The sequence below is a fragment of the Tachysurus vachellii genome, chromosome 3 (assembly GCF_030014155.1).
Source record: "Tachysurus vachellii isolate PV-2020 chromosome 3, HZAU_Pvac_v1, whole genome shotgun sequence".
NCBI lineage: Eukaryota > Metazoa > Chordata > Actinopteri > Siluriformes > Bagridae > Tachysurus > Tachysurus vachellii.
In genome coordinates this window covers 13,879,841-13,892,391 of record NC_083462.1, presented here as the reverse complement: position 1 = coordinate 13,892,391, position 12,551 = coordinate 13,879,841, and the positions used below count along the sequence as shown (strand labels likewise).

General features: G+C 38.3%; 1 protein-coding gene across 1 annotated transcript in view; it reads right to left on the bottom strand.

Moving 5' to 3' along the window:
• Positions 1-12,551, bottom strand: part of grin2da (glutamate receptor, ionotropic, N-methyl D-aspartate 2D, a) — a 102,121-nt gene that overhangs the window by 27,466 nt on the left and 62,104 nt on the right. Inside the window, exons 5-6 of the mRNA XM_060864902.1 lie at positions 6,575-6,689; positions 5,794-5,999 (exon numbers count right to left, since the gene is read on the bottom strand). Of these exons, the coding sequence (XP_060720885.1) occupies positions 5,794-5,999; positions 6,575-6,689 (321 nt within the window). The remainder of the gene's footprint in view (positions 1-5,793; positions 6,000-6,574; positions 6,690-12,551) is intronic.

Here is a 12,551-nt window from a genome sequence, read left to right as displayed (position 1 = left end):
GCTTGACGTATTTGTCTCTTCCATGGAATATTTTCTTCTATTTGTCTCTTCTCTTCTAGCCATGAAACAGAAAATGAGAAGAAGTCGTCACAGCAGTAAAAAAAGACTCTTTGGTACAATAATTTATTTCATTCTTTTTGTGCTATTTAGAACCATACTGCATTAGAGAATTAGGAGCTGGTGTGAATCTTTATGTGTGACTTTGATGTCTAGTTAGATAACAAGTATTGAGACAATTCAGCCTCGTAATATTAGCATGCATTTCCAACATGTGAAAAGTAATCATTTCTACGATCATCACCGGCATCACAACAGTGTGATGTAAACATCGTCGGTTTCCAGCTCCAAGGTCATCCTCAGACTCATGGAACACATTCCTATGATTATCCTTTTTTTTTTGTTTTCTTAATAAGGCTGTTGATTCATTTAGATGACAAACAGCGTACGCAATATAAAACTATCTTAATAATTTAAGATAATACATTGAATGGATATTGAATTACATGAGTTATACGAGATATTAGATATTAAAGATATTAAAGGGCTATTTTCTATTGTCATGCTTATTTTTTAATATATTCATGATTTCAAGATCAACTCAATGTCATATGTCTGTTCCTTGGGTCTTGAGGATTTGTCCTTGTATTTTTCTCTCCTATCTTAGCCTTGGGCATTGTCTACATGCTCAAGAGTGTGTCCTCTTACACACACACACACATACACACACACACACCACTGGCTTTATCCAACTATTATTCAGACTTTGGAAAGCCCAGGCATTCTTCATGCACTCAATAAACTATACCTTTTAATTATAACCTGGCTCTCGGTCTCCTGAGTGTTCAGTCATATTACTGTTTTTTAAGGTCATCCAGAAATATTTCCAACAGTTTCAATGACCCTGTTGAAACAGTCTTCTCTGTTTGTGCACTGTGATGACCCAGATGACAAACATCATCGCATTGATCTGCTGATCTGATCCAATGAACCTGTTCCTGTGGCCCTGACAAACATGTACCAGCACGAGGGAGTGAGTCATCCTGTCAAAGAACCTTCTAGATGACAGAATCATTAAGATAAGAGTTTAATTGAAAAAAAAAAAAACAGCTGAAGAAATGGAAGCTTCTTGGCACCAAATGAGATAGCAATGTTTTCTAAAGCATGGCAATGAGTAATCAGGAACCTAATGGTGTTGGAGAGTCTTCATTCCCAGTTTGTGAGTCATCCTTGCCTTTGTTGATTTAGATGGAGCTAGGGCAATGTTAGATAAGTTGTATTGCAAGGAAACGCATGCATTATGTAAAGAACTTGGTATTCAAGAACAACCAGAGTGGAGTAGAGATAAGTGTTTTCCTGCCTGGGATTAATGCATCGTGCCTTGAGGCAGACGTGCAGGTGTTCAGATATAGACATGTTTCCTAATTTAAGAGAGCAGGAAATGGTCACTAATCTCCACGCACAAAACGTGTACGAATTATCAACAGCGATTGCTAACAGGGTAGAAACAAGTCTTTGATGGAATTCAGCCAGTGTTATGTTACTATTATGCCTTAGAAGAGATAAATACGTTTATTATTATCTCATTTCATTTTTATTCTTAAAAGACGGGATTCCTGATGGTTTAAAAGCGCATTTAGGCAAGGTGTTGAAGATATTTGAGCTTGATTGGCCTAAGATTTGGTAGTTTTGTTCATAGTCTTGTGGCATTTGAGAGAGAGTCAAAAGTAATAATGCACATGTTGGATTTGTTGGTAAAATGCTAACGTGATAAACACTCATCATAATACTCCAATTGCAAGTCTAGATTCTGCTGACGAGAGAAAATGGGGGAAAACGTTGCTCCTTAAGCATTGCTGCCATATTTACCCCAACACATCCACAGTCTAGGACACTTACAGTACATGGTTCACTTACATTTTTTCAACCCTAGGTTCCACACATATTCATTAGATGCTGTGTGAGCAGCTGGGGTGCTAACTCCTACAGCTCACATCCAAGCCCCTGCGGGACCTTTTAAAGACTTACAGGCTGACTTCATCAACCTTCCCCAATGAATGTAAATACTGATTCAGCAGTGTTGTGCCCATGATACATGGGACTTCATTACAAGCCAGACAGACACTGTAAAGTGGTGCTACCACCTAAAAAGGGACAGTTTAAGTAGCTAGCAGAGGAGAGCTTTGAGAAGATCCAATGGCATTTAGACTGCAGTGTTCTCTTTTCCCCAACATGTGTTTAGCACTCCCTACTTCTCTGAGTGGCCAGGACACAAGTTAGTCATGGAACCAGTCGCATTTGGGTTAGTGAACAACCCTTCGGTCTTATATCCACTACATTACTGTACAATTACACCGGATGATTTAGCAAAATCCGGTTGCCAGATTATAGCACAAGGAGGGTGGAACCTTTACAGAAGTCATCCCTATCTGCTGTACAGATATTTTCACCCCTACCAGAAAAATGACTCACTACATCAAAGCTCTACATGAGATATGTGACCATGTTAAGCATATCAGTCAACCTGCTAGGGGTTTGATATTTCATTTGCCATGAAATTCTACTGTTTCATGGTATATTTTGTAAATTGTTTTCCCACTTTGTAATCCTTTTAGCTTATCGTATGCTTTACTGTTGCTGCTGTGTGCCTAAAACAGGCTCAGTTAGCAGGAAATACAGTTAGGCTGTCTGCTACAATTACGCCTGACACCTACATTTAATAGCACATTATTACGTTAAGCTTGGTACAGAGGTAAATGGGGAGATCCTTATTTTTGAGATATATAGATGGGTAATTACCTGGCCAGTGGTTACAGTATGTAGGACAGTAGATGAAGTTTAAGCATGCTTTAAATGAACGCCTTATTGTGGAATTGACAGAATTCTCCTTTTGAATTCTTTAAGTGTCTTAGGTTTTTCTCATGTCTTAGCCTTGAGCATTATCTGCAGCGTGTCCTCCTGCACGTACACATCAGTATTTATGCTTATATACCGGACAGTTGCAAAAAGCATTTTACTGCATGTCGTACCCTGTATGTATGTGCATGTGATAAATAAAATTTGATTTGATTTGATTTGATTTGATTTGATTTGATTGTCCAACTATTTTTTTATTTCTTTTTATTATAACCTGTCTTTTGGACAGTGATTTTAAAAAAAAATATATCATATATAATTTTTAGGATATATTAAGCTATGGCAAAAAAAGTCTTGTCAGTATCTAGCCCGGACTTTTTGTTATGTGTTTTTGTTTTGTTTTCACGTGTCTGCTGCCCTTGTCTAATTCCTTCCTCTCTCAGCACAAATGTTCCTGTCTAATTGTCTTCCACATTTATCCTTGCCGATCCTCGTCTATGTATTGTCTTCGTGTGCTCAGTCTTGATTTTTGTCTTTTTCCCCAAAGTTTCCTGTTTTTTATGTTATGCTTAATAAATCGTGTTTTTAGCTATCCTTGCATTTGGGCCTGAATTTTATCACGAAGACACCCCTGTTTTCTGACAGAAGGATTCCGCCCCTCTCAGACCCAGCGGGAAAGCTTCTAGCCTGGCACCAACCCTTTGGTGGTGCATTTTTTGGATTATTCTTTCTGCCCTTATAGAACCTTTTTGTTTTTGTTTGTTTGTTCCCTATACTTTTGGTTTATTTTTCTTTTGTTTTGTTTTCTTCGGTGGACATTAATCCTCATCTGTTCCCTCCCTCCCTCCCCTTCTGGATGTGGGTCTTGATGTGGCTTGGCCAGTGTTGTCGCTCGTCCCTTCACTTGGCTGTGGATGTGGCTCCGCCCTTCGCTCGGCCCTTCTGCTCAGCTGTGGACGTCGCTCAGCCCCTTCTGGCTACGCTGTCATGTGCCTTGCTCCCCCCACCTGCCTCACCGTGTGCCTCGCTCCTCCTCCTGGATCTCACCGGGATCATGGATTCTGGCATGATACTGGATTGGCGGGTCAGGATCTAGCCCAGACATTTTGCCATGTGTTTTTTTTTTGTTTTTTGTGTCTGCCCAGCCCTTGTCCCTAATTCCTTCCCACTTCACCACACCTGTTCCTTATGTGTCTAATTGTCTTGTCTTTTAATCCGTGCATCCGGGGAATCCTTGTCTTTGCTTCCTCTTTGTATGGTTGGTTTTCTACTAGTTCCAGTTTCCTTTTTTCCCAGTGCTTCCCAGTTTTGTTAGTGTTGTGTTTTAATGTTATGTTTAATAAGTTGTGTTTTAGCCATCCGTGCATTTGGGTCTGAATTGTATAACAAAGACACTCCCGTTTTCTGACATGTCTTGGTTAACCTAAAAATGTATTTCATACTTATAAAGGCAGGTTTTTGTTTTCTTACTTTGGTTTGCACATTTCATATAGGGCTAATGTAAGAATATCAGGTTACTCTGACCATATTTATCATACTTGATTTGCTATTGTAAAAGATAAAACAGCTAAATATAACATGGTTCAACAAGTTCTTTGATTATTTGAAGGGTATGTGAAATTTGCAGATGCCTTTGGAATTTTCAAACCCATTCGTGTTTAAGAAACGCATGTACGCTACAGCCTACAGAGACCCTCCCTTGCCAGAAACACAGTGATGAGACGGTATTTTACTCAAGCGGCCTTATAAGTCTTGTTCAATATCTTACAACCCAGTTTCATAGATGTTCACTATTCAAATCACCCACTTTTCAGCATAATTAGTCTAATAAAGGCCTATTCACAACAAAAACTTTCATAAAGCATCTTTTAGTCACGCACAAGCTTCTATTATAATTTGCATTTAAAATGCACTCATGTACTCTTTTGTTTTTTTTTTTTTCATTGCCATCCATTCAAATTAATTATAGGCCCAAAATAACTATATCAGGGGAGGACAAATCTTTAATCCAGGCCCCCATGACAGCAAGATTATCTGTCAAGCAGCATATTTCCTGAGGTAAATGTTTCTCCTAGAACTTTAACAGAAATCCTCACTGCTTTTGGCTGAACTGAATACTTTCCAATCTTATATCAGTGACACAAATGTGCAAATAATTTTTATTTATTTATTTTTTTTAAATGCAAAACGCAACAGTTTACAGTAAATAAAACAAATGTTGGGATTATTTTAGTAAACCATAATTATGATTTCTTGTTGAATTAGGCAAATATAAATCCATAACCAGATTTTTTTCATTTCAATTGTTTGTGTATATATATATATATAATTTTATTTATTATTAAATTGTGTAGATCTATAACATCAGATCTCTACAGTAATCTTATGACTGAGTAAATAACTCGTGGTACTGTAGACACAATGGTGTACAATCAAAGAATAGAATAGAATTTAATGAAAAATGAATAGAATTTATCTTTACTGAGATAAGTTTGCTAAGAAATTACAAATTTCATGTTAGAAAAACTAATTGTACTACTGTCTTGTACCAAACCATCAAGATGTATGGCTTAATAAATCTGAAAGACATTTCATCAGTCACCAGGGAGACCAGAGAGGTCTATAGAGTACTGGGAAACTCCCTATCATTATTCTCTATGTGTCGTGTGTGTGTGTGTGTGTGTCGTGTGTGTGTCTTGTGTGTGTGCCAATGATTTCATAAAACGCATTAATTTCCCAAGACATTAAGGTCTGAAGGGGCAAATTTATTATAACAAGTTATAACATGGCATTTGCTTTGATTTTACCACTACTAAAAATGTCCTAAATTACTGGTTAGTGACCCTCAGCCATTTTAGCACAAGAAAAAGTTTTTACTTTAAATAAAAATATGGGTCAAATTCATATTAGCAGAACACAGACGTAAAGCCAGACACTGACCTGGTGTTGAGGGGTAGACGACATGGCACAGAGTCACGAATGCATGAGCCAGTTCCAGGGTCGGCTGGCTCGACAATAACAAAGGGCCTTTCCTCCAGAGTGACCACACGCAGGTGTTGACTGTCATCCAGTGGTTTGAGGAATGGACCATAACGTGACCAGGGTGGGTAGCGCAGACGCAGCACCCCATTCTCCCACCAGCCCACCTACGTTATGTCATATGGTACTTGTACATTATTAAAACACTTTTAGTCAGCTTGTTAGTGAAAACACTATGCGTCGTGAAGGTAATCAGTTAAGGACCTGATAACATGAATAAATGTATAGTCAATTTATTTAATGGTTTGAGTCCCGAGGTTCGGGTTTTCATGCCAAGTTTGACATGAAATGCTGGGATGTTAATTTTGCTATTTTCAATTTTGCTTGGATGCAGGCCAAATTTTAAAATTAAACTTCTAGAAAATAACGTAAATAAGAAAAGATTGAGTGAAATATGAATAAATGACTGAGTGACAGAATGAATGAATGAATGAATGAATGAATGACATACTGACTGAGTGAAATACTTAGTGAAAGACTGAATAAATGAATGAATGAATGAATTAATGAATGAATGAATGAATGAATGAATGAATGAATGAATGACATACTGAATGATGCTTGAAATCATTGATAGATAGATAGATAGATAGATAGATAGATAGATAGATAGATAGATAGATAGATAGATAGATAGATAGATAGATGGATGGATGGATCGATCATCAGTGCTTGGCCTCACCTCCTCCCAGCCCCGACCTGCAGTGAAGGAGATAACATCCACTAGTGGATTGGCTAAATAGCCATCATCATTAAAGGAGTAGTCTCGTCCAGACAGAGTGATGTTACTGAAGTATCTGAAAGAGGAATAAATGAGAGAGGAGAGGGGAAAGAGAAGGTGAATGATAGCGTGAGCAAAGAAACAAATTACACAGAAGAAGGTTGCTAAAGAATTGGAAAGTGGGAAATAGGAGAACAGAGAAACGATTGGGGAGAGTGTGAGCCAGCAGAGATAAAGGAAGGGAGTGATATGACTTCTATTATTTCCCTCTCCACATGGGATATAGTGTGTTTTGCAATGAATGCTTCTGGGTCTTCTATATAAAATATCTCTATTATTATTATCTATCTACCCAAATAGTGAACAAGAGAGACCATCCAATTCTTAAACACAGTGAATACGATAGCAGAAATTAGGTGGGAAATAAAGAGCACCAAGGGCTTAATCCGAATTAGTAGAAAGGGAATGAAAAATAAACAAAGGCACTAGATCTAAAAATTAACCCTTGTTTAAACAAATGATGCCATTTCCTATGTCTTATGACTAGACTCCGTTATACATAACTGTCATCTAAAATAGTTAGAACATGAACATTGTACTATTCTGGTATAGAGAATGATGTATGAATGACAAGAATTAACCTAAATCTAGCTATCGAGCTCATTGGTGCTCAAGCTTTCTATCTGGCTTATTTCACAACAATATGTTAGCTAGAGTGCTATAAAAAAAAAAAACAACAATAGCAAGGACTTGATTGCTTAAATGTCGAATCTTTCTTATCCAACTGATGTAACAAGATGAAATGTAATGAAACAAGGAAGGCTAATCTTTGGAGTAGGCTGTACAGGCAGCTGCCTTGGGCACCATTTGATTGGAGTGACATTTTACTAAGCCTTCAACAGAATGACAAACTACAGCTGTACTCAACATGGACTCCGTGCCTGAGCATGATGCCTCCCTTTGTGGCTACTACAGAATGGAGCGCTGGTAAACATCACCAGCACTGAAGAGCTGAAGCTTGTCTTGTCCTCAAATGTGACCAAGCATACAAAAACAGCCAGGGGACAGAATGTTAGAAGAGGACGTCTTAGCGGTACTGATGTGGCTAAAAGCTGTCTTCGGGTGGTCTTTGGTTGAGAATGATCTTATGAATCATATGATGAGATTCATCTCACAGACTTTGTATTAGAAAGGATCCCATGTGCTCCAGCCTAATTTAATTCTCTCCTATACTGTGATATTATCTTAATCATCATACCAGTTTTCCAAGCTTTAGCCGTTTATTACATCTTTTTTATACATAACAAAAAAATCAATTTAATTTGAATGCTAATTTTTTGTACTTGCACAAGTGTCCACGTTCTTACACAATAAATGTCCGATCAAATTGAGATCTAAATACAGATGGAGTATTAAGGGATGTATAATGCAACTTTTTTTTTTTTTTTTTTTTAGAATTCATCAATGCCGTTGCTTCATTTTCAGTATTCCACTGGTTAGAGCTCTTAGGATGCTTCTGAGATTTTTCTCACTGAGTCGCTATGACAACAAGACCTTTAAGCTGTGCTGAATCGCAGAGAATGAGCAACATGGGATGCCACTGAATGAAAAAGAATACTAAATGCTCCTCTATTACCGATGACACATGTGAGCTACCGCTGTCACCTTCAATTAGTCTTAGAGTTTATTTGATTTCCATTTCACATTTTTAGCTGCTTTCTTCGTCTTTATTCCACCCTCCTGCATTATTGATTTTTGCTCCTATTTTAATGAGATTTGTCACTTGGATCAAATTTTACGTGGGATTTTTAAAGAATGGCACTTGATATGTAATCCAGGGTTTATGTTGGCCTCTGGAAAATTATTATATTTATATTCAACATACTGTTCAGGACAAATAGTTCAGTAAGCTAGTGTTTTAATCCCCAGATTATCAGATACAAAGATAATTACTAGTAAACAATTTTTTTTTTTCCACTGATCAAATGTTTAAATGTTGTAGAGGTCAAACATTTCCATGTAAACAAATTAAAAAATACACACACATACACACACACTTGTGTGTTTAAGAATTATAAAATAACCTCAATACCTCACAGATGCATGTTACATATCAAAAGGATCTGAAGACTGACAGTGTCTCTTTTTTCTTTTTTTCTTTTTTTTTTAAAATCTCTCTTCCTGTCTTTTCCTCTCTGACTCTCTCTCACCCCCTGCAATGTTGTCATAGCGACACAACCACTGACATTACATGTGTTCTACTAATGCTTTCAATGCAGGGTGAACAAACACTGAGCAACTTCCATACAAACATGAACATCACTCATACAGCTTATACGGATGTGTGTGTGTGTGTCAGCTTACAGTATACGGATGTGTGTGTGTGTGTGTGTGTGGGTGTGGAGAGAGACAGAAAGAGATATAGAATTAAATGCAGGGTAAAGAGTGAAATACAAATACAAAAAAAAGTAAAGGGAAATATTCTCCTGCTCCTAAACACTATAAGTCAGGGTTCAGCTTTGTGTTAGTAAATACATAGACTTTTCAGGGGTTTTGAAATATCACTGGCTTTAGACGAGGGAATTTAAAAAATAGGCCAAATTTAGAATAATTAAAAACAAGGCAAAGACCTGAAGGCTCAGAAATACAGCTTCAAAACATTTCACTAAGAGCACATCAAAGTGTGAACAAGACCCAGGATGCATAGCTACAGCATGATAAGGGAAAAGGAGGTGTTTACAGCTGCTGTCCAGACTAATGGCTAAGCAAATTCTAACGTGGCGAACACAAAACTAAAGCGACAAAGTGACAGTGTGGGTAAAAATAACAGAAAGCAGAGATTGATGACAGAGAGACAGAAAATACATATATACACATGACTGTCTATGGATCAGAAACACAAGAAGAGTTGGATATTTCTAATAAAGCAGCATTAGTTTGGAGAACTGGAGATCACAGTTTCTCTAACACCATCGCACTGTCGTTTGAGAGACAGATGAAAAAACGATTCAGTGGCTCAGAGCTGCTTCAATTTTATACCATGTATTATTAACAATTGTAGCAGTTAGTTAATATTATGTCTGCATATTAATAACAGCCCGGCAGCATTCTGGCGTATGTGTGTGGGGACACAAAATGTTCTTTAAAGAGCGTTTTCAACTGGAAATAAACGTATATTATCAGTATGTGCAAAACTGCACACTACCATTGTTTCTGTAGCCTGAGGCTATCAAGCCTTTGATTGCAACTGTGAAGCAGTGAATGAATAAGAAAGCACCTGTTCATGCTGGTATGCTTTCAATACAAATGTGTGGCTCATAGAGCGATATAACAAGAATCGCTAAAGAAAACCCAGCAGGTTTGAGTCCTGACTATTGAATCCCACATTTATCAATACACTGCGCTTGTTGCTTTGTGCTTGACTTATACAGACAGAGACCCTGAATGGTAGCCGTGATGGAGCCATGGTATTTTGTCCCACTATTTACAGAGCAATTACCAAAAAATACGATATTTACTGATATATAAATAATATTTTGGATTATAGCGCTGTCGTAATTTTGTAGGTGAATCTACCAGATTAACTGTTGCAGTCAGATGGAGTTTCTTTGAATCCCTGATGATGGTTCTGCGAGAAATATCAAGAACATTTCAAGAGCATCCCTCTTTGTGCTGACCTATTTACCAGAATTGTTCAAGTTAATCGAAAAACGGGCTCAGTGGCTGACGATTGTGTGATTCAGCCTATTTGTCGGGGTAATGCATGTGTGTGTGTGTGTGTGTGTGTGTGTGTGTGTGTGTGTGTGTGTGTGTGAGTGTGTGTGCACAATGGTGCTAGGGGTGGTGCTTGGGCATGTGAGTGTGCTGGTCGGCTGCTGTTTTGTAAAACATGCTTCTCTTTTATGAGAAATCAGAGTGCATTTGCGTGCATGATAGCACATCCGAGACGGCTACGGGGAGCAGCACTTGGCTGGTGACAGTATGTGATATTTCCCAACGCATTCTCTCACTGTAACCAATTATCTTATTTGCATGCAAAGTGACAACAAACGTGTGCCTCTTTAAGAGTTGCCACTGGGGCAGAGATGAGAGCAGAATTAAAATTTAGGGAGGAGACACAACTCAAATCTGATAAGAGACAACAGGGAATCCAAAAAAAAAGAAAAGAGAGAAAAAGTGAGAGTAAGAATGGGACCAAAAGAAGCAAGAATAGGAAGAAAGAAAGAGATAAGATCAAAAATCAAGCAGAATTGAGAAAGAAAGGGCAGAGAAGCATACGGCGGTGGATGAAGGAACAAAAAGATTTAAAACACAGACAGATAGTATGACAGATAGTGACAGAGACTTTTGTGATCTTAGTGCATATTATCAAACCATACCATACCATTTTAGGCATATTGCACATATTTGGACTACTGAACAGTAGTGCAGGTTGAAAGGTTGCGAAGTGACACAATAATACAGTACAAAGGGTTTGGACACATAAGTATTAAGAGCTGTGGTTACATGTGCAGCTGAAATCAGATCAGCTCTTGTAACAGGTGGATTGTGCTTTACCATGAAGGGAAGGGTGTTAGGACAAGGAAAATGGTAGGAGAGTGTTTCTCATTATTTCCCCAAGCAGTGAGCTGAGTGTGTGTGTGTGTGTGTGTGTGTGTGTGTGTGTGTGTGTGGTTGTGAGCAGAGCCAAAGCCAAGCAGGAAATGGCAAGTGAGCTTGAAAACTGCACTGTAATTGTAAAACACTGCAGGCTCTGCAGTGTTCTCTAAGTGCCATACTGCAAAAAATGCCAAGAAATGTGGATGTTGAACAGAGTTTGTTTCTCTACATGCAGAATCGACAAAATATGATAAACGCCAAGATAAAAGTGAAAGCACGAGATTTGGATTGACAAGTCCGCAGGAGCCTCCTGTATCAGTGCTGATGACTTTTCTTGTAATAACCCCATAGTACAACGTCAAAGCACAACTCAATATTCCCCAAAGCAGATCAGTGTTGCCTAGCTGGAGGCTTGCAGTCTGTTACCTGAGGCATAGTTGGACTACCCTGCAAAGAAAAGAGAAATATCGGCACTGGTCTGGAGCCTTGAGGAAAAGAGGATCAGACAGCAGACGCTAACAGGAGTTGGGTCAGGTCCTTCAGTTCTTTTCAGGTCCAATAGACTTGCAGGGACCACGTTGCGGTTCCACTAATGCAGAAGTGAAATAAAGAGCTCTAGTCGTTACCCAACGGGGTTAATGCCCACCATTTAAGTCAGTGATTTTGGGAATGGATTGACAAGAGGCTTGTTCAGTTAGCAGTTCATCTATGAGGATTCCAACAAGTAAAGTGGTGTGAGTTGCCAGGTGCTTGGCCTTGGCAGATTCCCCCTCTCTCCTAAATCCCTCGACAAGTTGAGGTTGCACAACTTTTCTCTCTCCTTCCTTTTCAAATAATAATAATAATAATAATAATAATAATAATAATAATAATAATGCAGATTTAGTCTGGACACTTAAACAGGAGAATCTGTGGTCCAAATTTTGGTCCCAAAAAGTACAAAAAAAAAAGGATTTTCCACATGGTTCATAATAGTCCTACAGCAAAACCACACTACACCATTCAGAGGTTTATTCTTATTGGCCAGGCATTCACAGATTGGTAGCGCAAACCATACCCACACTGTGAACTAGTAAATCTGCCAGGCACCCAAATTTTGGCCTTAATCAAGATTCCATTCAAATGAATTGGTATAGATTTCACTGGGCCATTTAGTTTAGTCAGGCCAAAAGTATTGCTTATTCACAATAAATGATAAATAATTAAGAAGAAGACAAAAACCCTTCAGGGTCACATGGTAAGCTGTAGAAGGTGACTATGAGATATTATGAACTAACGGAAGAAGCATATAGCAGACCTACCACCTTAATTTCCTGAACTAGAACAGCCAAGTAGTTCC